At 43.8% G+C, this 26520-nt stretch overlaps 1 protein-coding gene across 2 annotated transcripts in view; it reads left to right on the forward strand.

Moving 5' to 3' along the window:
* Window positions 1-1759: 1759 nt before the first annotated feature.
* Window positions 1760-26520, forward strand: part of LOC144945072 (RNA polymerase II subunit A C-terminal domain phosphatase SSU72-like) — a 51589-nt gene continuing 26828 nt past the window's right edge. The window contains exon 1 of one of the 2 annotated variants that reach the window (XM_078873303.1): window positions 1760-2162. In XM_078873303.1, coding sequence (XP_078729429.1) covers window positions 2083-2162 — 80 coding nt within the window. In that variant the 5' untranslated portion in view covers window positions 1760-2082. The remainder of the gene's footprint in view (window positions 2163-26520) is intronic. The other variant, XM_078873307.1, reaches the window with a different exon arrangement.

The raw sequence follows: 26520 nt of genomic DNA on the forward strand, positions 1-26520 counted from the left end.
TTTTGGACAATTTTATGACTCTCCCCCCCCCTTCGTCACACGGGGTCACAAAAAGTCAACCCCCCCCCCCCTCAAATATGACGTCACAAAGCTCTGCCCCCCCCCCACCCAAAATAAAACATGCTTCAAATCGCTTTAAACTATTGTCATTGTAGTGCGTATTTAATATGGCGCAGCACTCTGATGTTGTAGGGAGAAAACAATTATTAAAAAGTCTATATTTATTTAAAGTTGCGCATTTTGATGTGACGGTCACATTTCTCAACCCCCCCCCCCTCGTCACACATCGTTACAAATGTCTGACCCCCCCCCCCCTAGGTGCGTGACATCATTTATGGACGGCCCCTTACCTAGTAAAGTAAAAATTGTTTTTTTTTATTTAAAGCTTTCGTGAACTGCAGTGATTATATTCTTGGTTCTTTCGGTAAAGTCACGTAGAAGGGAAACAATAAAATAATAAAAATATAAAACAATAAAATTTCTCTACGACGTTTCGACTGCAACACAAGCAATCGTCATCAGGTGTGAAATCCACAGCAAGAAAGTTTGAAAAAAGTGCGGTTTTTTCTTAACGTCAGCACCACGAGACAGCGATTTGGCAGTTGTGTCAGACGGACGAGTCCATCTATGTTCGGAAAAGAGGGAGGGGGGAGAGGAAGAGAATGGAATGCGGTCTGAAAGTCACCGTAGCGTGACCACAATCAATTAAGACCCGAAATGGTTTATCAAATCCTTCCCAATGATTGCTAAGCCCAGAATCCATCTTCTCGGTTGAAATTGTCTCTGTGTTTGTATGTGTGGATAGCCTCATGAACGAATCTCTCATGGTAGCCAGATGGCTTGCAGAGAACCTCTGTCTTGGAGAAGTCAATGTCATGTGAGCCCACTGAATTATAACAGTGATCTGCCACGGCCGAGGTGTTGGTCCTACCGTGTTTTATTTTTATTTTATTGTTTCCCTTCTACGTGACTTTACCGAAAGAATCAAGAATATAAAAATATCTTCTTGGTTCTTTCGGTAAAGTCACGTAGAAGGGAAGTAATAAAATAATAAAAATAAAACATAACAATACATATAATATATATTTTTATTATTTCACTACTTCCCTTCTACGTGACTTTACCGAAAGAACCAAGAAGATGAATCCCTGCAGTCACGAAAGCTTTAAATCGAAATATATAAATAGTTTAATATACTTTTCACTCTCGTGGTTTGTTGTTGTTGTATTCCTTGTTGTAACGTTCTGACCCATTGCCCCTACTGGACATCTGTGGAGGGTGGATGGGGGGGAAGAGCTTTTTAGCTCTTTGGATTTCTCCAGTAAAAAAATAAAATGTATATTCAGATTCCATATTCACATGGCCTCTCTTGCCAACCACTAGAGGCCGCTAGCGGATATTCTAACACCTGCTTCGCCGTGTTACCAGCCATCTATTTAATAATGCATCACCAAATTGTGTCATTTGTTTGCGTGGGTAATAATTAAAATTATGTTAAAGTACAGCAGCTGTACCTGATTGTGTGACTTTGATAATGTTATCGCGGTCGTGTTTACAATTAGTTCATTGATATGTATGGGGTTGTTGGGGTTTTTTTTGGAGGGGTGGGGGGGTAGGAAGCATTTCCAACACTTAATTTCAATATTAATCAGTACACGACTGAATAATAATAATAATTAGCAGTTTGACGACAACATTAATTAACGGCGTCTTTTATTTACAAAAATGCGCAACATTTCAATTACATTTCTCAGACAACACAAGCATAGGCTGCACTTTGGCCGATTCTGATTGGTCGACCCTCTTAGCAACGAGCGCGCACGCGCAGCCGCGTGATCGATCGCGACCAATCGGCTGCCTTGCACAGGCGCGGGGTCGCCCATGCGTGTGGGAAATGTAAACGGGGGGAGCCGCGCTTCGGCCTAAAACTACGTCTAAGCAGCTACGCACTTTAAAAATTTCAAATTAAACGGCAATTTTTTTCTCGGACCACTTTCTAACGAATTAATGTAGAACAAAGTGTGCCCTTTGCACATTTGTATTCTTGATATTTTTTAAATATTTTTTTTCATTTCACAAGGCATGCCGCAAACGCCTCTGCGTGTCGCTGTCATTTGCTCAAGCAATCAGAACCGAAGCATGGAAGCGCATAGCTTGCTCAGGTAATCGATAATGTATTCATCGATTATTGATAACAACGGCATGATCGTTCGATTAATTTCGCGACGCATCTTAAACCCGATACAACTCTAGTTTGGATTGTGTGTGTGTGTGTTTTTATTATGATGTGAGATGACTTATGAACTGACGGTAATCGATACGCGAGTTAATCGATCATTAATCAATTGCTTGATGCACCCGACTTGTAACCGGGTTGAAACTCCGTTGTGCTTTGTGTTTTTTTTTCTAATGAGGGAGAGGCGTTGGTAACTTGCTAACTCATAGCCGCTCGTTTGGTGATAAGAGAGTAATCGATTACAGCGTATTCTATCGATTTATTGAAAGATGCACCTTAAACCAGGTGAAACTGCGTTGTGATTCATTCTGTGTGATGTTTCTCAAGAGCGAGATGCCTATGACGTGTAAACTCACAGTCACTTGGTAATCGATCAATCGATTAATCTAGTAAATGGTTAATATCCTTTAATCTCGTAATTTAGCGAGTGAGTCGTGGGGCCTTTAACTTATAAAGGACAAAGAGTGACACTATTCAAGGTGATGCTTAATCGTTTGTGAATCTTTTTTTATATCGACGTCCTTAATTCACCTCGGGGGTTGTTATTTGTGATTCGTTATCGTCATCTGATAAGGGAACCGTACAAGTAACCCCGTATTTGGAAGTCAGCAGTCATTTCACGAATAATTCGCAGATCATATGACGATTAATCGATTAATTAGTCGATCTTAAAAGAGGTAATTTCCCAAAATGTGATTTTTTATTTTCATTTAAGTAACTTGCGTTTATTGGATATCATTCATAAACTGGCTGAAAACATCTTAATATAAAGAGGACCCGAAAACTTGGACAATCGTTGGTATCGCCGGCTCGCCGCCTGGCAGCTGACCTGCCCCGCTTCTCTGCGATGTCTCAGCAGCCGTGAGATGCAATGTGCATGAAGGGCGCTATGCAACAATTGAACATTCTATATTAATACTGGTAGGAACCTCCTTGTTACACCAGCCCACGGGATTATTGTGTCCGTCCATCCGTCGTGCAGGGAGGGGCTGGGTAGGGAGGGTGGGGAGGGGCTGGGCGGGGAGGGGAGGGTGGAGAGGGGCTGCGTAGGGAGGGGCTGGGTGGGGAGGGGAGGGTGGAGAGGGTGGGGCTGGGTGGGGAGAGGAGGGTGGGGAGGGGCTGGGTAGGGAGGGGCTGGGTGGGGAGGGGCTGGGTAGGGAGGGGCTGGGTGGGGAGGGGCTGGTCACCCCGTGGTGCACTTATAAAACTCAACGTTTAACCTACTCACGCCGGCTTGTGCCCGCCCTCACAGTCGGGCATATTTGCGGAATACACCACGCCGCCGTTGACCCTGGCCATTGACCCAGCAACCCAACGTTCCTACCAGCTCCCTCCGCAGGAATGTGTTATTGCCACTACTTTGTACGGTGTCATTTTTCGTATCCACCTGCACATCAGCCATCCTAATCTCCCAAGTAGATATCCTCCTGTGGATCTTTTGTTCTGCCTTGGCTATCACTTAGTTGTTATTCCCATCCGCCTTGCCATTAGAACGTCTTCTCGCGACATATCCCGTCAAACGATGTCCTTTACAGTCAACATTACGCCTTTAACCAGTTCACTCTGTATGTATGTTGAACTTCTTTCGCACCGTACGTAGCCAACCACACTAATCGGAGGTGTGGGTGAATGACAACCAACTCATCCACGTTCATATTCTTAGGTTTTTTTTTTCGGTAAAGTCACGTAGGTAAAACATTAAAATTAATAAAAGTAAAATAAAAATCACGACGTTTCGGAGGCAACACAAGCTTCCGTCTTCAGGTGGAACCGTCACAGCCACGACAGCTGTATCAAGTAAATGAGAGATTACAAGAGCTACCACTCCGTATATATAATGGTTGGAGAGGGGGAAGGGCCAAGTTTGGCACACTTTTTATTAATATGGTAAGGTGAGGCTTAAGAGGCTGAGCCTTTGGTATGGAGAGGTACGGTTTGTGACTAAGCCTGGCCTACATAACAATAGTGTGTGTTTTACCTACGTGACTTTACCGAAAAAAAACCTAAGAATATGAATCCTTGCAGTCACGAAAGGTTCAAATCTAGAATCATCCACGTTCATCTTTGCTGCTCCCATTGCAATCCTACGCACGCACCTATCCCGTGCTTTGCACACTTTTCAGTTTTTGTTCCACCCTCTTGTCCAATCAGTGTCCCGTGTTTCTGATCCGTATGTCATCGCAGGTAATAACGCACTGAATAAAAACTCTCCTCTTCGGACGCATCGGCGGGTTGCAATTAATTCAACTTTCCAAAAGTGCTCCAACCTGCTCTCATCCATATTTGTTTTTATTTCGTCATTTTGATGTCGGTATGCGTCCAATAACTGCCCTCGGTACACCATCTCGCTGTGTTTTAATTCCATTTGCGTCCTCACCGACAAGAGATCTCTGTTTGTTTGGCGAACTTTGTTGTCCGTGATATTCGTTTAGCAAATATGTACACGTAACGTTCTAATAATACAATTATAATGCACGGACTTGTATCAATCCACTCCTCGGTGAGGGACACCCAGACGCCGTGGGGAGTCGTGGATGTTGATTGACCATACTTCACCGCAGTGCTCAATGCGGGTGGGTGAAGTGGAGCGACAGAAACACGAGGCAGGAAGATGTTAGATACCACTGGTCAACACACTTTTTCTGGCATAAGGTATTCCAACAGTTGTAAGGTAATTTTAGGGGTGCTGATTCCAAATCTGGCATCAGTTTTTGTCTATCACATCAGGTGTTTGAGATATCAAATATTGCATTTTCAATAAAAACTGCAGAATAAAAATATTACATAAATGTGGATATCTACATAAAATGATATTATAAACACACTCCTAAAAATACAGCACCATATTTTAACACTAAAGCAGTCACTGACTCGAAACAACTTGCAATCATAAGTGACAGAGTTAATTTTGGGTAAAATCAATGAAAATGGGGTATGCCGATAGCATAAAATGAGATGTGATAGAGCAAATCTGAGATCAGATTTGGAATCAGCACCCTGAAATTAGTCTAAAACAGCTGCAAAAGTCCAGGCCAGAATTTTTTTTTTTGCTGACCAGTGTATAATCTGAAGGAAGGAAAATATAATCACACGAGAAGAGAGAACGGATATTGAATAGGAGAGTGAAGACCGCTTGACGTATGCCTCAGACCTGTCAATGTCGACAGAACACAAATTGGATTTGGAAAACTCAGGAGGATTCAATACCTCTGGCATTGGTAACTGTTCTTGCCAGGGGACAATAGTAAGCACTGGATTTTCGGCATTCGATCATTTGCTGTTTTATTTTAACTAAATAAGTGTCTATTGACATTCATTTCCGTTCAAAATGGCAGGCTTGATTACCTGCTCTTAAGAGACAAAAGTTACCCATGATTATACTGGTAGGAACCTCCTGGTTACACCAGCCCACAGGGGATTATTGTGTCCGTCCATCCGTCGTGCAGGGAGGGGCTGGGTGGGGAGGGGAGGGGCTGGGTGGGGAGGGAGGGGAGGGGCTGGGTGGGGAGGGGAGGGTGGCGAGGGGCTGGGTGGGGAGGGGCTGGGTGGGGAGGGTGGGGAGGGTGGGGAGGGGATGGGTGGGGAGGGGCTGGGTGGGGAGGGTGGGGCTGGGTGCGGGGTGGGAGGGGTGGGGCTGGGTGGTTGAGGGGCTGGTCACCCCGTGGTGCCCTTATAAAACTCAACGTTTAACCTACTCACGCCGGCTTGTGCCCGCCCTCACAGTCGGGCATATTTGCGGAATACACCACGCCGCCGTTGACCCTGGTCATTGACCGAGCAACCCAACGTTCCTGCCAGTTCCCTCCGCAGGAATGTGTTTAATCCACCAGTGGATTTTTTATCTTTCATTTTACCACGTGAGAGTCCCATTGTGGGTCTGTTTTTGTCGAAGTTGTATTTCTAGAAGGGAGACGTGAATATTGTATTACCATTGGAAACGTTGGGATAAGCATTGTTTAACATGGTTTAGCTGTGCACTTGGATATGATACTGCTACGGATTGCCAAGTGTATAGGCTTCAAATATGAAGTGACGAGGGGATGCAAGAACAGCAATGGATTTTTTTCCGTGTGTCTGTGCAGAGCGTTAAATGTTAAACTCTCGTATTGTGTGGGCTCAAGCCAGATACTACCAGTTTCCTCCCATATTGAAATTGCACGAAAAAAAATACTCATTTATAATGAAAAATGAGACGTTATTTTTACTCTAACCTAATGATAACAGCCGAACAAATATGCTTGTAACTTAGGACAGCAATTTGTTTAATCTCAAATCGCAGTTTCCTAAACGATTGTTCCTAATGTGAGAACTGTGATGATTATCCACGACGAAATTGACCAATAATTCTGGATGGTGCGATAAACTTAAAGAGAGAGGCTTTTTTTAAAATATATATCGGTAACCCTGCCGCAATCTATTCGGTCTCCTTTCACGAGCGGAGGAGCCACCCTAGCATTACCTTTTTTTGCGCCACAATTAAACGCCCGTTCATCAGAGATGATTAGTCCGATAGAGTCATAGCGCTATTGACAGGAGGTGGACTGTGTGACTCAGGGGGCCCATCGTGGCCATGTCAGAGCAATGAGCCAGCACTTCCGTCATGCCTGGTTCGAATCCAGGCAGCCGTCAGCAGAGGTCGCAATCGAGTACCCGATACCCGTACCCTACCCGATACCCGGTTACCCGTACCCGGCCGGGTACTCCTTACCCGTACCCGGTTGCACCAGGGTCGCAAACGGGTACCCGTACCCGTACCCAGCTGGGTTTGCGACCCTGGTGCGGCCGGGTACGGGTAGACCGTGAGTCACTGGTGAGTAACCGTTTGTCACTCATTTCACAACGTCTTGACTCTTCTCACAATTCAAGTTCCTAGAATCAACCCACCCGCGCCTGCAACATGGCTTCATCCCAGAGGTCGCAATCGGGTACCCGATACCCGTACCCTACCCGATAGCCGGCTACCCGTACCCGGCCGGGTACGGGTACCCGTTAGCGACCCTGGTGCGGCCGGATACGGGTAAGGAATCAAAACCCGTTTGCGACCTCTGCCGTGTGGCGTCGCGGGCGGTTGGGCAGGGGATTAGCACGAGTTAAGCCGATAGATCACCATATTTCTTCTTTGTGATGCCAGGGGAGGTGTACGAAGGATGTGGCGGTGCAAATACCGCCACCAGCACCATCATCAATACCATCACCACCACAATTACCACCACCACAATTACCACCACCACCATCATCACCAGTGTTTTGAAGATACCACCCTGTAAATTAAAGAGATATGTTTTTTTAAAATCTATTTTTCAGGGAAGACCAGGGACATAGGAGCAATGTAGACATATCCTTAGAGTACTACACACTGTTAACCAGGTCAAAAACAGCATTTAGGGTCAGGATTATCCGCATTACAATTGTTTTTATTTTAAATTAAACTGGACAAATGTTTTTTTACTGTAAACTGAAAATGTAAAATGTGATATGTTGTAGTACTATACATATGACATGCCGGCCTCCCAATGGTGTTTTCGGGTTATGCCAAGTGTTGTTCGTCACGCTGTTCAATGTATAAGCTGGGTGCTTATTCAGCACGAAGAAACTCCCAGGGTGTGATGCGGAACGTCAGACGTCACGCTGAACAACACGTGGTAAAAAAAAGCCTGAAAAACACTCGTCTTTAGGAGCAGTACAAAACGACAGCGAAATAAAATATAAGCAAAACTGTAGCAGTATAAGGTAAAATTCCGAGCAGTGTGATGTCCAATAATACGTTCGTATTTTTTGCCTTCTGTCTGAAGAAAGGTCATCGTCAGAAATTTTAACCTACTACTTCGTATCTATTTTAAGGTGGCAAAGATTTTTGTTTTCGCGTAGAGAGCACCCACCGTGTTACGTGGTGGTGTGGTGTTTTTTAGTTTGTTTCAATCTGTGTTTTGTACACCACTGCCAAGGTGGTGCCCCTGGAGTTTCGTTTTAATTCCAGGAAAGTTTTAAGTGAGACCCGACAAGCTTCGTGAATCGAGTCGGCTTAACTGAGGTTCGAAAGACGGGGGGATCAAGTTCAAGTTCATTTATTAGATGAAGTCAGGTGAGTTCCAAAAGGCCAAACTGTCGCAAGCAGGCACTGGAGAGAATGCTGCTGGGAGGCAGATAGACGCGGTGGGGAAAGGAGTCGTCGGCCAAAGGTCTAGACAACATCTTAGAAAGCAGATTTTAAATGACGGAGGCAGTGGGACAGAGGTCGCAAACGGGTTTTGATTCCTTACCCGTACCCGGCCGCACCAGGGTCGCAAATGGGTACCCGTACCCGGCCCGGGTACGGGTACTCGTACGCTACCCGTACCCTACCCGAAATGAGTGACAAACGGTTACTCACCAGTGACTCACGGCCTACCCGTACCCGTACCCGGCCGCACCAGGGTCGCAAACGGCTACCCGTACCCGTACCCGGCCGGGTAGGGTACGGGTATCGGGTACCCGGTTGCGACCTCTGCGGTGAGGGTGTTTTTTCGAAATCTTCACGAAGCATATAAATAATTACTCATCCTGGCTTTTCATCGGTGCGTTATCACAATTGGGCATCGCAATTAAATTCGAGAATCAATTTTGTTTTATCTCCGTGCATTTTGTCTACCTTTTTCTTCTTCATTCCCTATACCATTAGCATATGATTTGCATTATGTCTTTAAGTAATTTATTCTTGAGGCAGCCACGTAGCTCGGAGGTCAGAGCGCTGAGCTAGTACTACGAACAACCTCGGTTCGAATCCGGGTTTCAGCTGCCCTGTGATGACATCGGGTTCTCAGGTGTAGCAATCCATAATTAGATCATGGGACCTCCTTTGCCAGTGCCAAAATATGAAAATAGGTTTTCCCCTTTTTTCTGGCAACAAAACAGGTGCTAAGATGTTAAAACACCAAACTGAAACCTTTGACAGGGAATCATGTCTGCATTAACCACAATACTTGTAGTCAGAATGCAAAAAAACATACTGATAATATATGCATTGTCTTTGAAACTGATTGTTCTACACCAGAGACAGCTTTCTTTCGAGCCTAGTCTCAAACGGTGTTAGACCAGAGGACGCCAAAAGGCATGAATGCCTTTTCTCAATCCATAATTAGTTTGTTTGGTTGAATTAGATTGCGTGAATATAAATGTGTCGTTAAACCCGCCACCACCCAACCCAGCCAATTAGTAAGGTTTGTCATGTAAACGAAACATGCCAATTCGTTACTAGTACAGCACACCGGTGTGTTGGAGAGTAAACCCACAACATTTACAATTCGAGTACGACGTTTCGCCAGTAATTACGACTAGCATCATCAACTCAGGTGACAACTCTGGCTGTCGCCTGATGATGCTGGTTGTAATTACTGGCGAAACGTCGTACTCAAATTGTAAATGTTGTGGGTTTACTCTCCAACACACCGGTGTGCTGTACGAGTAACGAATTGGCACGTTTTGTTTACGTGACAACCCTTACTAATTGGCTGTGTCGGGTGGCGACAGGTTTAACGACACATTCATATTTACGCGATCTAACTGGAAAAAAAAACTCTTATGGGGATAATACATGTTCAAATCTGTAACTGACGAGAAAAATATACCGTGCTGATGACAAAACCAGTCCACAGCTGTCTGTCACTACATTACCGGTGCCTGTCAGTCAGTCACATTTGCTTACGTTTATTATGATCTTTACCTGAGACGAGAGGACCACAATGCACCTCGTTGAAATGCTGATAGTTTTGCATATTCACACGGAGGATGTGTGCTTTCTGCATATTTTTGGCGGCTTTAACGACGCATTTATATTGACGCAATCCAACCCAAAAACCTCTTGTGGATATATGGGAAAGTGTGAACCCTGGTACGTAAAGGATAAAAGAGGCCACATGAAGGCATTTTCAAAAGTCGTGTGCACAATTTCTTCTGCCGCCATTTTCTTAACACTTGGTGGCGCACTGGTCTTCAATATTATCCAAATTGGATGATCTATAGTAGTAGGTTTTTACCCTTTCAACTGGTACAAAAAATGACACCTTTATACAAGGCATCATGTTTGCAATAACCACAACACAAGCAGTCAAAATGCAAACAAAAAGAAACAACTCTGATAATGATATGCACTGTCCTTGAACTGACACCTTTATACATGATGCCTTGTATAAAGGTGTCAGTTTTTGTACCAGCTGAAAGGGTAAAAACCTACTACTATATTTTGCCACTGGTAAAGGAGGTCTCATAGTGTAAATGCTTACCCCGAGCTCTCAATACTCTGATATTGCGCTGTTTTTGAGTTGTACGCCTTTTGGCGTCATCTGGTCCAACACCAATGGAGACTAGGCTCTAAGGAAAGCTGTCTTGGGTGTGGACCAATCAACTTCAGGGACAGTGCATATCATTATCAGAGTTGTTTCTTTTTGTTTGCATTTTGACTGCTTGTGTTGTGGTTATTGCAAACATGATGCCTTGTATAAAGGTGTCAGTTTTTGTACCAGTTGAAAGGGCAAAAACCTACTACTGTATTTTGCCACTGGTAAAGGAGGTCTCATAATGGATGATCTATCTTTAGATATAATGCCAATTGCGTGATGGGAATATTTTCCAGTACCAAAAAAGAAAACAGTTTTATTTATTTATTCATTCATATCAAGTGTACTGAAAGTAATTGTGGAAACATCGACCCAAAAAAGGGTATGAAAGGAAAATAACACAGGAATGTCACCCCTCAAATAATAAAATAATAAAGTACCGTTCTGTGTCAATCTCCTGCTGTATATAGGCCTCCCCGTGCCACGTGGTCTATGGGAGCTCTTCACCCCGCTGGACAATGTGTGTTGCTGAAGGAGGGGGGCGTTGCACAGGACAGGTTTCTGATAATCACCCGCCACTGGGGTTTGCCGTGGCTAGGAGTGGAACTCGGCTTGCCATGTTGGCGGCGCGGTGCGCCCACCACTGCACCACCACTCCACCTCGCTCTCTTATGAAAGCATGACGTTGACGAATCGATCGTTCACACTGCGACACGCACGATCTTTCGCATCGGGATCTATCTCAATCGTAGCATACGACGAATGGTTGGCGCGTCTTGTACATAATAGAGACACATTCCCTGTGCAATATCTCCAGTGGAGCGGCCCTGATGAGGGCCATTTCTTGTCATCTCTGTCACGACTTAGCCGATGTGACCACATCACCTTGTGTTCCGGAACACGTTTAAACGGGTAACCCTCGCACGAAGGTTGTTTCTGCGACGCAAGGACACGGCCGCGCACGGCACGGCGCTCCTAAGCGAGGCGAATCCAGCCAGCGTGCCACCGCTGATTGGCGTCGGCCACCGCGGCCACCGGAGACCCACCGCCTCCCCCCCGCCTCTCCCGTCTCTCCCCGGCCGCATCGCCCACCTCGTCGTTGCGGTTTGTTGGCCGCCACGTGATTTATTTGCCGCCACGTCTCCGTGTGTGCTCAGCACGGCTCGCGTCGCCGTTACGCTGACACAGGCAGAGTTTTCTCCCTCCTCCTTCCCTCCCTCCCTCCGACCGCGGTTAAACTGGAGCGCGCAAAAAACCGAGCTGCGCACGCCAAAACGTGTACCGCCTAACGTCCCACCCCCCCGTTCCCATTTCGCTGTCTTCTTTCACGGCCAAGAAAGAGCTCGCTGCTGCGTAGGTATTCGCGGTTGTGCCGTACAGCTCTCCGAAGTGTTTTTAAATCATTTATAGTAAGCTCACTTGCGCGCTCGCTTGCTTGCTTAGGACCGTGCAAATATTTCGGTCGTTTTTTAACCCACTTCCCGTGATCCAATCGAGCTGACATTTTCCACACAGACTCGTTGTGCGTGACAATTAATGTTCGTGAAAACATTTTTCCAAAATTTTACACTTTTTAGGACAAAAATATTATATTTAATTACCAATTGCTTAATGGTGCCATGCAATCATCTGACCCATAGGTGGCAGCCATCTCAAGCCAGAGGACGAGAGGATTCTAGCCACCACGCATATAAAGGATTTATAGTGAAAAACTTAGTTTTTACGGGTTATACTTGTTTGGGTTGTGGCCGCGTGCTGTTTGGCTGCGAAGATACGTCGTCGCCGTCGTCGACAGCAGCCAGAAACGCCGCCGTATAATTGAGGGAGAATTAATAATCTGAGAGCCAGGGAGCTTACTGTTCACACATCGATTAAAAAAAGATTTTCACGGTTACGACGCACGCATCGAATTTTGGTGCGCGCGAGAAACGATTAGTTTCAATTCTCACGTGTGTGGTGGCTGTCAGTGCAAAATGCGTCTACATATGTTGAACTGGTCGTCTTTGCTCTGGTTTAATGTGTCAGGGGTGTTTGGACAGCCCTTTTGATTAACTTGGCCTATTTTCAATGGGGTAAGTCCTTCAAAGCAACTCGAGTTTGTATTCCAGTTTCGTTCATCTTGGATCATCTGTACGAGAGTTACCATGCCTCCCCACGACGGACAGACCACTGGACAGAGATTATGCATAAATGCTTTAAACCTTTGTTGGAAAGCGTTTAAAACATCTGCTTTTTTAACACATTCGTTAATACTGCATTATCAATGATTTTTTTTTATACATTTTTATTAATTTTGCTTTATGCAAAATTTCCCCCTATGTTAAAGAATATTACATTTTCATCAAAATCCTGTGAGCTTGTTGTGACATTCTAATTTAACTTGATTTGTTTAGTCTTTGTGAATTAGGCCTATATTACATTATTTATTGACCAAAGCGAACCTTGAAAAAGAGACTATAAAAAGTTCCAACAGATTCTCACCCTGTAAAGTCCATCAGTGGATCAATTATAACAAATGATTGTGCAACAAATTATACGGCAACATGACCAAGTAACTCGCAACGGCGCCGGACCTGATTCAAACTAAGAAGCTATAAGCAGATTTACACCATTGGAACCTCATTTGCCAGTAAAAAATGTGATAATTGTTTGTTTTACCATTCTATCTGGCAACAAAACTGACACCCTTTGGCGTCATCTGGTCCAACACCATGTGAGACTAGGCTCTAAGGAAAGCTGTCTCGGGTGTAGACCAATCAACTTCAAGGACAATGCATATCATTATCATCATCAGAGTTGTTTCTTTTGTGTTTGCATTTTGACTGCTTGTGTTGTGGTTATTGCAAACATGATGCCCTGTATAAAGGTGTCAGTTTTTGTACCAGTTGAAAGGGTAAAAACCTATTACTAAAATACACTGATTCTTGGGCATGGCTCGGCTCGGCATCTAACGCTCCACAGCTGCGTTCAAAGGCGGCGTGCGTGAGCGGCTTATCCGTGTGGCTACCGGGGCTCAGACTCAGCCTCCGGAATACAGAGCACGGCTCGGACCGTGTTCGAGAGCCTGCTCAAGTTGAGCACGGTGGCTTTGAGCCGAGAGCCAAGCCTGTGAGCCGAGCCGTGGCTCACGATCGGCGCTGAAATAGCGACGTCATGAAGGTCGTCGTTTCCTTCGCCTGCGCGTGTCTCGCGCCGCCTGTGCACCTTACCCAGTGTCGCAGGCATCTTCTAAGGTGGCCTCAATGTAATTTTCCGCAATACGATATTTTGATTTCACGATATGACGACTATCTCAATATCAGCCGTCCTATAACTTTGTAATTGTGTTTTGCATTTCTTGTGCTTTTTTTTTTGACTACGAGTACAAATGTATGTACGTTAAACTTATTTCACACCATACATAGCCAACCGTGCTAATTGGAGGTGCGGGGGAAGGACAACAAACTAAACACAAGAGCAGTTAATTCTAGATTTGAAGCTTTCGTGACTGCAAGGATTCATACTCTTAGGTTTTTTCGGTAAAGTCACGTAGGTAAAAAATGTAAATTAATAAAAGTAAAATAAAACAAATTAAAAAATTCACGACGTTTCGGAAGCAACACAAGCCTCCTGAAGACGGAGGCTTGTTTTGCTTCCGAAATGTCGTGAATTTTTTTATTTGTTTTATTTTACTTTTATTAATTAAATTTTTTTACCTACGTGACTTTACCGAAAAAACCTAAGAGTACAAGAGCAGTTCTAAATAAATTAGTTTTCAGTCTAAATTTAAAAGTGCGTAGCTGCAAGTCGTTTGCTAATATCGAAAGGAAGAACGTTCCAGATGGCCGCAGAAGCGCATCTGAAAGCGCGTGAATAGTAAAAAATTAACCCGTAAAAACAAAGTTTTTCACTATAAATCCTTTATATGCGTGGCGGCTAGAGTCCTCTTGTCCTCTGGCTTGAGATGGCTGCCACCTATGGGTCAGATTATTGCCTGCCACCATTAAGCAATTGGTAATTAAATATAATTTATTTTTTCCTAAAATGTTGAAAATTTTGAAAAAAAATTTCACGAAAATAAATTGTCACGCACAACGAGTCTGTGTGCAAAATGTCAGCTCGATTGGATCACGGGAAGTGGGTTAAAAAACGACCGAAAGATGTGCACGGTCGTAAGCGCGCGCGCAAGCAAGCAAGTGAACTTAATATAAAGGATTTAAAAAAAGCTTCAATCGCAGTCCACTCCACATAAGCCCGCTTTTCGTGTTTTAATATTGTAAGAGTAACATTACAATGGATAGCACTCGCAACGCATATACTGTCGGTTACATGAAGAAGAAAAAAATCCAGTGAACTATTCTACGAAAATGACGACGTCATACAATTGGCATGCCATCAATTCACCCTGAAAACCCCATAGCAAAGCAGTAATTGAATGGTTAATATATTTTTTTTCCAGGTAAGGCGCACTGAGCTGAATAGCTCTTTTTCAGAAACGACTTGGCCGCAAATGATAGCCCAACGAAGTAGCTTATCGTGTGGAAATTTATAGCAGCAATATACTATTCAAGGCATATTTATAAATGTGGAGGGAATAACCGTAGGACCCAGAGAAATGTCTATGCGACTACAGGAGAGAATATCCAAACTACTCCACATTTACAGCAGGCGTCAGGGTCAGGACCGAACCCACAACCTTCTGTATACCAGGCGAGGTAGTTAACATCTCGCCACCGCGGCACCCTTTACTTATTTACAACTTTAATTGCATTCGTTATTTCCTAGCTATTTTCTCATAAAATAAATGCTTGAAGAAAAAAATATCAATGATAATCAGGATATGATCATATATATAAAAAAAGTATTTTACGTTTCGATTTAAAGCTTTCGTGACTGCAGGGATTCATCTTCTTGGTTCTTTCGGTAAAGTCACGTAGAAGGGAAATAATAAAATAATAATAATAAAACATAATAAAATAATTCTCACGACGTTTCGGCCACAACGCAAGCAGCCGTCTGTCGTAAAGACAGCGTCTGAATGACGCTGTTTTTACGACATGCCTGTTCTTCACCTGAGGACGGCTGCTTGGGTTGTGGCCGAAACGTCGTGGGAATTATTTTATTATTTTTATTTTTTCTTATTTTATTATTTCCCTTCTACGTGACTTTACCGAAAGAACCAAGAAGAAATATTTTATGATTCTTGGGTTATGCATCTCATGATGTAGCATATTATCGTAATGACCTGGGTTATGACATCGCCTCGCAGGAGCACGTTTGCTGCTTGCTGCAGAGGTTCATGGTTCAAACCCAGCAACCTCCCTGGTTAATATTGCAGGTGTATTATCCAGTAGATTTCGATTTAAAGCTTTCGTGACTGCAGGGATTCATCTTCTTGGTTCTTTCAGTAAAGTCACGTAGAATGGAAATAATAAAATAATAAAATAATAGAAATAAAACATTATCTTACTTTCTTATTTCCATTCTACGTGACTTTTCCGAAAGAACCAAGAAGATGTATCCAGTAGATGTTAAAGATCCCGTGATATCATTCACAAGAGTAGGCCGTTTTGTGCCGGCTTTGTGGTCCAGATTAGAAAATGTACCCGCGTATTACTAACTTGGAATATACTTTGCAATCATTGCCCCCTAGGGCAAAACATTCGCAGGCCCCTCCTGAAAGAGATTCATGAGCCTAAACAAGGATCATAATTTCTGTTTTTAATACCACAATAACCATAGAATCTCTCCACTCTTTTCTGCACGGAAATTTTCCGAAGCCCTGAGAACAATATTAAGTGCGTCATCTCGGTGAGTATTGCTTCCTGGGCATCTGAAAGAATTCTCACTGTGCCGCGATTTGAAGAAAGGTCACGATTTTTTGGGGGGATGGGCGTCGCCGTTAAATTCAAGGATTGTGCGATTCACATTAGACGGAGCAAATGTTCTTGAAATGCAGCGCAGGCAAACGCACCATTACCCCAAAGTGACATAATGTCTATGGAACCAATAACCTGAGACCATCGTTTTGAACGGAGAGCTATTAAAATAACGAGTGATATCTTAACCACTTCCGTACACCCATTCTGCTTCACCAACTCCACTCACTGGTATGGTCTCCACTTACCCACTCACCAGTATGGTGAGGTATGGTCAAAATAACCCCTCCATAATCTGCACGGCATGGAAGGACCCTCATCCAGCAGTCGATTGGCAAAGGGCTGGATAAAGTTATTGGTGCCACATGTTCTTTGGATGTCGGTGGTGATTGTGCCTATGAAGAAACTGATCCCTTTGCCAATCTGCTGCTGGATGAGGGCCATGTCATGCTGCACGGGGTTTTTTTTAAACCAATACTTCTCCTCTGTCAACCGTGTGGGTTGGTGAAAGCGGGGAACCATCGAAGCACAGTACAACAGTGGATTTTTTAAATCCTTCATATTAAGTTTGCTTGCTTGCTTGCGTGCTTGCGTGCTTGCTTGCTTACGACCGTGCACATCTTTCGGTCGTTTTTTAACCCACTTCCCGTGATCCAATCGAGCTGACATTTTCCACACAGACTCGTTGTGCGAGACAATTAATGTTCGTGAAAAAAAATTCCCAAAATGTTACACTTTTTAGGCAAAAAAAATGTATTTTACATATATTCAAATAGAACTCATTCATGGCTTTGGCTGAACGTCACAGTATAAGAGCCCAGAGCGTAACCCCTCCACAGGCCGTGGCGGAGTAGCGCAGTTGGTAGCGCCCTCGCTTCCCATGCCAAAGGTCGCGGGATCGATCCCCGCGTCCTCCACAGGTGAATATCTTTTTAAATCCTTTATATTAAGTTCGCTGCCACGCATATAAAGGATTTATAGTGAAAAACTTTGTTTTTACGGGTTATACTTATTTAAATATTTTATATTAAGTTCGCTTGCTTGCTTAGGACCGTGCAAACCTTTCGGTCGTTTTTTAACCCACTTCCCGTGATCCAATCGAGCTGACATTTTGCACACAGACTCGTTGTGCGTGACAATGAATTTTCGTGAAAAAAATGTCCTAAATTTTACACTGTTTAGGGGAAATTTTTTAAATATTTATTTACCAATTGGTTAATGCTGGCACACAATCATCTGACCCATAGGTGGCAGCCATCTCAAGCCAGAGGACGAGAGGACTCTAGCCGCCCCGATGCCACGCATATAAGGGATTTATAGTGAAAAACTTAGTTTTTACGGGTTAATTTTTTTACTGCTGCCGTAGCCTCTAGCAACCTGTTGTTGTTGTTGTCGTACTTCTATCTCCACAGTATCTGGAGGTGCTCAACCATTGAGTGCTCTGTGATGTGAATAGGACTTGGAGCGGTAGTGGGGGCGGGTGACGGGGCGGCAGACGGTCCACGCGCAGCTTGGGTCTGCGTCAATGATCAAGCTCGTTAACTTAACCCGATTAATAAAATCACGGCCTTCTGTTCGCGGATGCAAGGGCAATCTGGTCACGTGAGCGCCTAATCGCGTCCGACCAAGGCTTGCACTGGCGATTCCGCTAACCCCGCCAATGGGAAGATTTGCGTGTTCAAGTCCCGGTTGTGGGATGATGGCTCTGCCATAATAATTATCATGCGCTCTGGGGCTGGGGGAGGGGGGTGTAAAATGATTCACACTGCCTTTTTGAGTCATCGGTTGTGATTTTTTTTTCCACGAGGAGGCTGATGCCTGTGACATATTTGTACAGCACGTGTCACTCCACCACAGAGGTCGCAAACGGGTTTTGATTCCTTACCCGTACCCGTACCCGGCCGCACCAGGGTCGCAAACGGGTACCCGTACCCTACCTGATACCCAGCTACCCGTACCCGGCCAGATATCGGGTAGGGTACGGGTATCGGGTACCCGATTGCGACCTCTGGGATGAAGCCATGTTGCAGGCGCGGGTGGGTTGATTCTAGGAACTTGAATTGTGAGAAGAGACAAGACGTTGGGAAACGAGTGACAAACGGTTACTCACCAGTGACTCACGGTCTACCCGTACCCGGCCGCACCAGGGTCGCAAACGGGTACCCGTACCCGGCCGGGTACGGGTATTGGGTAGGGTACGGGTAGCGGGTACCCGGTTGCGACCTCTGCTCCACTGCTGAATGAGGGCCTTGACACGCAGTGTGGGTTGTGGCCGGTTGGTAAAGGAGGGGAGCATAGATGTGGATATATAGAACATTTAATCCACTGGATTTGACTGCATTTCAGTCTGCCTCCCACCACGTACCCCTCCCCCCGCAGTTTATAACCCCATAACAACCTGTTGTGCATGACAGCCGCCCATTCGAGCACTGTCCAAGCTCAAAACTACTTGGCCTCCCAGATCGGATGAGATCGGGCCCATTCTGAGTGATCCGGTCATAGGAGAGCTCCGTGATGGGATTGTGCAATTTCTGCCTTTGCTCTATTTCATTATTAATTCTCTTCGGGTGTAATATGATTGTTACTGTCGGCATAACAACGATAATACTACGTGCCATCTGCTTCACAGTGGCCGTTAAAGTTCCCATTACGTCATTCGCAAGAGAGGGCTGGCATCAAATGCCAACTTACAACTCATAAAAATTGCCCACAAATTTCTCAGTTGTAATTCGACATCGCAATTATTGCCCCCTAATGGCAAACTCATGTCCCAGGCCACTTGCAAATGAGACTACAGGGACTCCTCTTCTTCCAAACGAGTTAGGTTCCAGAGGTCTGTTCGTAAATCAATTTGATCGGAAGTGCAACTTTACTCCTGTCGATTCCAAACATGTTGTTTGGGATCAAGACCTTCTCCGAAATTAAAATAAGGCTTATAGGCATACAATCCTGATGCTGGTCCTCTAGCCACACTCTCTGAACAGTTTCTCCATCTCTTCAATCATATGCTTCTTTTCTTACTAACAAACGTGGACTGCATTGGCACAGAACCTTTCACATGTTTTGCATAATTCGCTCCTGATCCTTTAAAATTGTCGAACAATTTATCACAAAAGGCACGCGGAATGTTTATGAACGTCTCACCACTCACAGCGCCTTAGTTTCCATCATAATAATGCGCCCCTTCTTACTACCACCTCAACACTTCCACCACTATTACGCTTCTGAGACATGATGGGGGTTGATCATGTTCGCGAAAAGCACAGAGAATGTCGTAGGGAACGGCACAGCGACAACACAACAACAGACAATGGCGGCGGCCCAAGGCAGGGAATGCTGGGTAATGACACCGAACAACCACCGCCGTCTATTGCGCGGCAGTTGAACTTAGGACTCTCAGTCCGAACAGGCAACTGGAAATACAGACAGGCTTCATAATAAAGTTTTTTGGGTTAGATCGCGTTATTTATAAATGTATCCATGATGACGTCACCCTGCTGCTGCTCTATTTAAGACCGGGAGCAAGAGCAGAGCCTCACCATTCTGGCGAATTTCCCGATGATGCTGGATGCAATTACCAGCGAAACGTTGTACTCAAAAATTGTAAATGTTGTGGGTTCACTTTTCAACACACCGGTGGGCTAAAGCAGTGAACTATTTGTCTTTTGTGAACGTGACACTTTTTTGCTGATTGGCCGTGTCGGGTGGTGGAGGGTTACGACACATTTATAAATAACGCGATCTAACCCAAAAAACTTCATTATGAATAATATTGGTCGCGGAAGCCTACGTGTTAAACAGACAGGCTTGTCCGTATCTCTGAAGGTTTGTAAGTCGAACGTTCATCAGCAGAGCAGTCCCTGTATCCTGCTGGCTTGAGTTCTCACCTGGTCACACAAAATAAAACTACAGTAATCCCTCGCCACTTCGCGGTTCAAGTTTCGCAGCCTCAATGCATCGCGGATTTTTCAAACTGATTTAAAGGCCTCATTATACCTGTGCAGTAACACCATCATCATCATCATTCATCATCACGTTCATCGAACTGCACAGGTCTGTCATCGTCGTCATTGTCATCGTCATTGTCATCGTCGTCGTCGTCATTACTGGAGTCAAGTCTCAAGATACTACTGTCATTGGTGAGTGTAGAACACCATAATACGTATCGTATGAGAGAGAGAGAGAGTGAATGTATAATATTAAGGTTTTATAATTAAATAGATTTAAGTAAAATATATATATAAAGTATAAATATACATATTTTAAACATTCTGGTACCCACACACACATATACGGAAATTCCTAGGGGGCCAATCCTACTTTGCGGATTTTCACCTATCGCGAGGGGTTCCGGTCCCCATTAACCGCGATAAGCGAGGGATCACTGTACAGTGATACCTCGGTTCACGAACGCTTCTGTTCACGAACAACTCGGTTCACGAACAGAAAAGTTCATAAAAATCTGCTCCGGTTCACGAACTCCGCTTCGGTTCACGAACAGGAGTCGCGGCCATTTTAATGCAATTTCCAGGCTGTCACATGGTCGTGACTTCCTGTAGGAAGATCGTGGAGAGAAGAAGAGACGCAGAAAGAAGTACTGTGAGTACTGTGAAGACACTTTCAGTGACTTTTTGCTTTTTGGTGTGCTTCTTAGCACATACAGTACTGTACTGTACTACTGTACTGTACAATACTGTACTTACTGTATTGTACAGTTCACCCGTTTGAGTGCTTACTGAAGTCATCTCAAGCAAGGTTAGTGTTCTCTCTTTAGACATTACTATACTGTACAGTACTAATGTGTATTGTAATTTGTTTCATATTTTTGTGCTTCAAAAACCAAAAAAAAAGATCAGAACAGATTAACCTGATTTACATTGAACCCTATGGGAAAATGTGCCTCGGTTCACGACCAATTCGGTTCGCGACCAGAGTCAGTTCACGAATTAAGTTCGTGAACCGAGGTATCACTGTATTCTGTTTTGAGCATAGGGCAGCATTTTTTCGCTTCTCAAGTGAGGCGACTTGATGGTGTCAGCTCCATCGCCAGTGACTGCACAAAGAAAACCATTACTTGCTTTTTGGATAAATTCCAGCTCTTGAGAATAAAAAAAATATATATATTAGTTTGACTGTCATGCGATAGTGCGATATACATTGCTGCCAATGACAAAGCGGATGGGAAACTGCTGCCCTCTACTTGTGCGGACCAAAGGTCACTTGATGGGATTTCAGTGGTAGCTCTGTGACAACTGTTTCTGCAGGGTCGTTCTCTTAGCGCAAAAGGGTTAATGACCCAAATGGAATGGGCACAAATAACAGGGGTGGGGGGGGGAGAAAAAAATAGTTACAAATCTAATCGGCAGTCTCATGCCAATCAACTCAAAATGATTAGTTCTCAGAGCTAAAATAAATGTAATTGAGAATCCTTATTTAATATGATATGTTTTCGTGCAGTAATTGGTAATCGGGCAGAGACCTCGCTCACTACACTTGGGAACCCAGTTTAATTAAGGCGGGGGGGGGGGACAGCAAAGGGTTATATAACACTGGTCAACAAAAAAAAATCATTTTTTTCTGGCCTGGACTTTTGCAGTTGTTTTAGACTAATTTCAGGGTGCTGATTCTAAATCTGATCTCAGATTTCCTCTATCACATCTCATTTTATGCTATCGGCATACCCCATTTTCATTGATTTTACCCGAAATTAACTCTGTCACTTATGATTGCAAGTTGTTGCGAGTCAGTGACTGCTTTAGTGTTAAAATATGGTGCTGTATTTTTAGGATAGTGTGTTTATAATATCATTTTATGTAGATATCCACATTTATTTCATATTTTTCTTCTGCAGTTTTTATTGAGAATGCAATATTTGACATCTCAAAAATCTGATGTGATAGACAAAAACTGGTGCCAGATTTGGAATCAGCACCCCAAAATTACATTAAAACCGTTGGAATACCTCGTGCCAGAAAAAGTGTGTTGGCCAGTGTAATAATCACGGGAGGCTGAAACTCTTCATTTGAATCGAGATCTCAGCAGTGCCGCCTCAGCGTTGTGATATTGTCTGAACCCCATGAGCCACCCTAGCAACTTTTAATACAAAAGGACAATTACTCTTGACTTTCATCAAAGTGGTTATATTTTTTTATCAACCCCTACTGAATTACATTTAGAGATATTTAAAGGGACGCCACTGTGGTGAAATGTTAACTACCCTGCCTGGTATACAGGAGGTCGTGGGTTCAGTCTTGACCCTGATGCCTGTATATTTGGAGTTTGCTTGTCTCTCTCCCTGTGGTAGCGTGGATATTGCTCTGGGTCCTCCGGATTTCCTCTCCACATTTAGAATCGATATGCGCTTCAGAGTATTTGGCTGCTGCTCTAAATGTCCATGTGATAAGCCACTTAATTCAACTATCATTTGTGGCTTAGGTCTCTTCTGAAAAAGCTATACAGCTCAGTGGGCCTTACTTGGTAAAATAAAAAAAAATAGATTAGTTTTTAGTTGAGAGTACTACTCTGTGAGGTACAGTGAGGGAAAAAAGTATTTGATCCCCTGCTGATTTTGTACGTTTGCCCACTGACAAAGAAATGATCAGTCTATAATTTTAATGGTAGGTTTATTTGAACAGTGAGAGACAGAATAACAACAACAAAATCCAGAAAAACGCATGTCAAAAATGTTATAAGTTGATTTGCATTTTAATGAGGGAAATAAGTATTTGACCCCCTCTCAATAAGAAAGATTTCTGGCTCCCAGGTGTCTTTTATATAGTTAACGAGCTGAGATTAGGAGCACACTCTTAAAGGGAGTGCTCCTAATCTCACTGTTCAAATAAACCTACCATTAAAATTATAGACTATAAAAAATGCTATAAGTTGATTTGCATTTTAATGAGGGAAATAAGTATTTGACCCCCTCTCAATCAGAAAGATTTCTGGCTCCCAGGTGTCTTTTATACAGGTAACGAGCTGAGATTAGGAGCACACTCTTAAAGGGAGTGCTCCTAATCTCACTGTTCAAATAAACCTACCATTAAAATTCTAGACTATAAAAAAAATTTTCAGTGGGCAAACGTACAAAATCAGCAGGGGATCAAATACTTTTTTCCCTCACTGTAAGTCAATGGTGCTTTTTCTCACGACGAAACTCGCCCCCGCCAGGAGAATGTGAATCCTCCACCGCTCAGGGCTGTAAACAGGAGGTGATCACCAATGCCTCCAATGCTCATTTGAGCGGGAAAATCCCTTCGACTTTTCACCGTCAGGATTATCCCTCCATCGGCTCGTTGTCGTCTACACCGGTTGTCCCGGGCCGGGCCCGCGAACGCGCGGAAGATGAAAAACGCTGTAATTGTGCGTGTCGTGCGCGCAACGCGACGCTTCCCACACTGACATTGATCCATGCGCTCGCATTCTCCCTCTGACACCAGTGGCCCTATTAAGGCACTCAAGCACTCAATTGCAAAACCCAGCAAAAAAATTAATGAATGGATCTATTGTAATTTGGGGTTGGGGGGGGGAGGTCGATGGAGCAGTGGTTAGCGCTCCGCGCTGAGAATCCGATGACCGAAGTTTGATTCCTTTTGATGTCCAGCATTAGTGGCGAGTGATATTCGAACCGGTCCTGGGCCCCTTCCGCACTTCACGAACCCACGCCAATCAATTTGGTGAGGTACAGTCAAATAACCCCGATGACCAACCCAGCATCGGGAGGCATTCATCCAGGAGCTTGCTAACAAAGGGCTGTAAAATGATTTAAAACTTTCGTGACTGCAGGGATTCATCTTATTGGTTCTTTCGGTAAAGTCACGTAGAAGGGAAATAATACAATAATAAAAATAAAACATTATAAAATACAATTCTCACGACGTTTCGGCCACAACGCAAGCAGCCGTCCTCAGGTGAAGAACAGGTCTGTCCGAAAGACAACGTCTGAATGAGCACCACCAAGATTGGCAGCGTATATTTAAGCTGGGTTAGAGGAGGAAGGGCGCCTTGACAAGAAGATGAATCCCTGCAGTCACGAAAGCTTTAAATCGAAATTCTCACGACGTTTGTCTTTCTGACAGCTCTGTTCTTCACCTGAGGACGGCTGCTTGTGTTGTGGCCGAAACGTCGTGAGAATTTTATTTTATTATGTTTTTATTATTTTATTACTTCCCTTCTACGTGACTTTACCGAAAGAACCAAGAAGATGGCTGTAAAATTATTTTGTTATATTTTATTGTATTCGCTGCAGCCCCTGTACCATCACCTAAGCATACACACTTGTCACTATGCATATACATTTGCCTCTGTAATTATAATATTGCCCTTTCTCTACGCAGGAAAAGCCTCACAAACTCTTGCAGGATAGTCATGTATTGAATTGTTTGGCCCATTCCATTACTGTTTTTGACTTGTGGGAGGAAAACAGAGAATCCAGAGTAATCCTCCCTCCATATAAAGGGCTCATGCTCAAAGCTCTGCACAAATAGGTTCAGTAATCCTTTGCTGTATTGCCACCTTCTGATCATCTCACACTCACAAGACCAACACACGTTATCACCGTTATTGCGAGGACAATACTGTTGGTAGTCTCTAGACAACAGACTGGCAGATCAATCTTTGACGGTGTGTTCAAACATTAGACCTATACAACCACGTACGTGTGTATGTTGAACTTCTTTCGCATCATGCGTAGCCAACCGTGATAATCGGAGGTCTCATATACGATGCAATGATAGACTAATAGCTGGATTTTTGGTTCGAATTTTTTGTTGCTATTTCATTTCTACCTGATTATGATTGCTTGTGTTGCAATCGAAACGTCGTGATTTTTATTTTTACCTTTATTTTATTTTACTTTTATTAATTTTAATTTTTTACCTACGTGACTTTACCGAAAAAACCTAACAATATGAATCCTTGCAGTCACGAAAGCTTCAAATCTAGAATTAATAGCTGGATTTTTGAGGTTTGTAGATTATGATAATAATAATAATACTCTTGACGGAATGGGCTGTGATGTGATCGTTAGATCATAGACTGCCAGAGCAGTCGGTCTGTGATGTATGGTCCTTGGTCATTAAGATAATGACTGAGTGGCTGGCTTGTTTTGAGCAACATTACCTATGAAACGAGCATTAAAAAGATTTGCAATTGCTGAGCCAGCCTTTTCATACGTGCGAGCATAAACGATGACTCTGCATTCCAAGGATTTGGTTGCGTACGCCCGAGGCTTGTAGGAGCCCAAATTACGGCCACCGTAATGTGTAGATAAAACACGTACGTATACACACACAAGCACACAAACGCACGTATAATCTACATATATATATCCAGCAGCAATCCAATAAAGTGCTTTGCTAGGGAGGGGGGGGGGATCATGTCGCGGATCCTGAAATCCGCGGTGCTCCTCGGAGGTTAGACAGGTAATCGGCGAACATTTTTTTGCATCGACGCGCTGTGTCTTGGATTATTGGAGGAATTGGCTGCGAGGTTACATGTATCTGTGCAAAATTTTGCAGATTGCAGGGGTAAGCGTGGCACGGCGAAGTGAATCTTGATGTATTTTGCGTATTTTGAGGTGACGAGTATTTCCTAGACTCGTAGCAAATCTGCCTAATGAATCTATCTGTGTTATAAATATATTTCTTGGGGAAAAAAATATTACACTTGATTCCCAAGTCTAAAAAGTATAAACATCCTTTTATACTGTACAAATCATATCAACGCAGCTAGTGTGTGTGTGAGACGTAAAGCATAAGAAATAAAATAAAAATGCTAAATAATAAGCATCTTACCATACAGACAAGGTCATGAAGAAGGCTGTCTCTGGCATAGGCCAATGCATATATTACCAGAGCATTTTTGTTTGCATGTTTTGCCACAAGTAATGTGTGGTTAATGCGGACCTGATGCCTTGCAAAATGTATCATTATTTGGTGTTTGAGCATCTTAACACAACTCTTGTTTTATTGTCAGAGAGGGTAAAACCCATTCCGATTTTTCATCCTGTTTTTATACGGGCAAAAAAAAAGAAAGGTATCCCGTAGTTATGTTACCATCGCGTTATCCCTGCAGCTCCATTCCTGCAGCGCCGGGTTGGCCCTGGCCACTTCCCTAC

This window comes from Lampetra fluviatilis, chromosome 36 (assembly GCF_964198595.1).
Source record: "Lampetra fluviatilis chromosome 36, kcLamFluv1.1, whole genome shotgun sequence".
Taxonomy (NCBI): Eukaryota; Metazoa; Chordata; class Hyperoartia; order Petromyzontiformes; family Petromyzontidae; genus Lampetra; species Lampetra fluviatilis.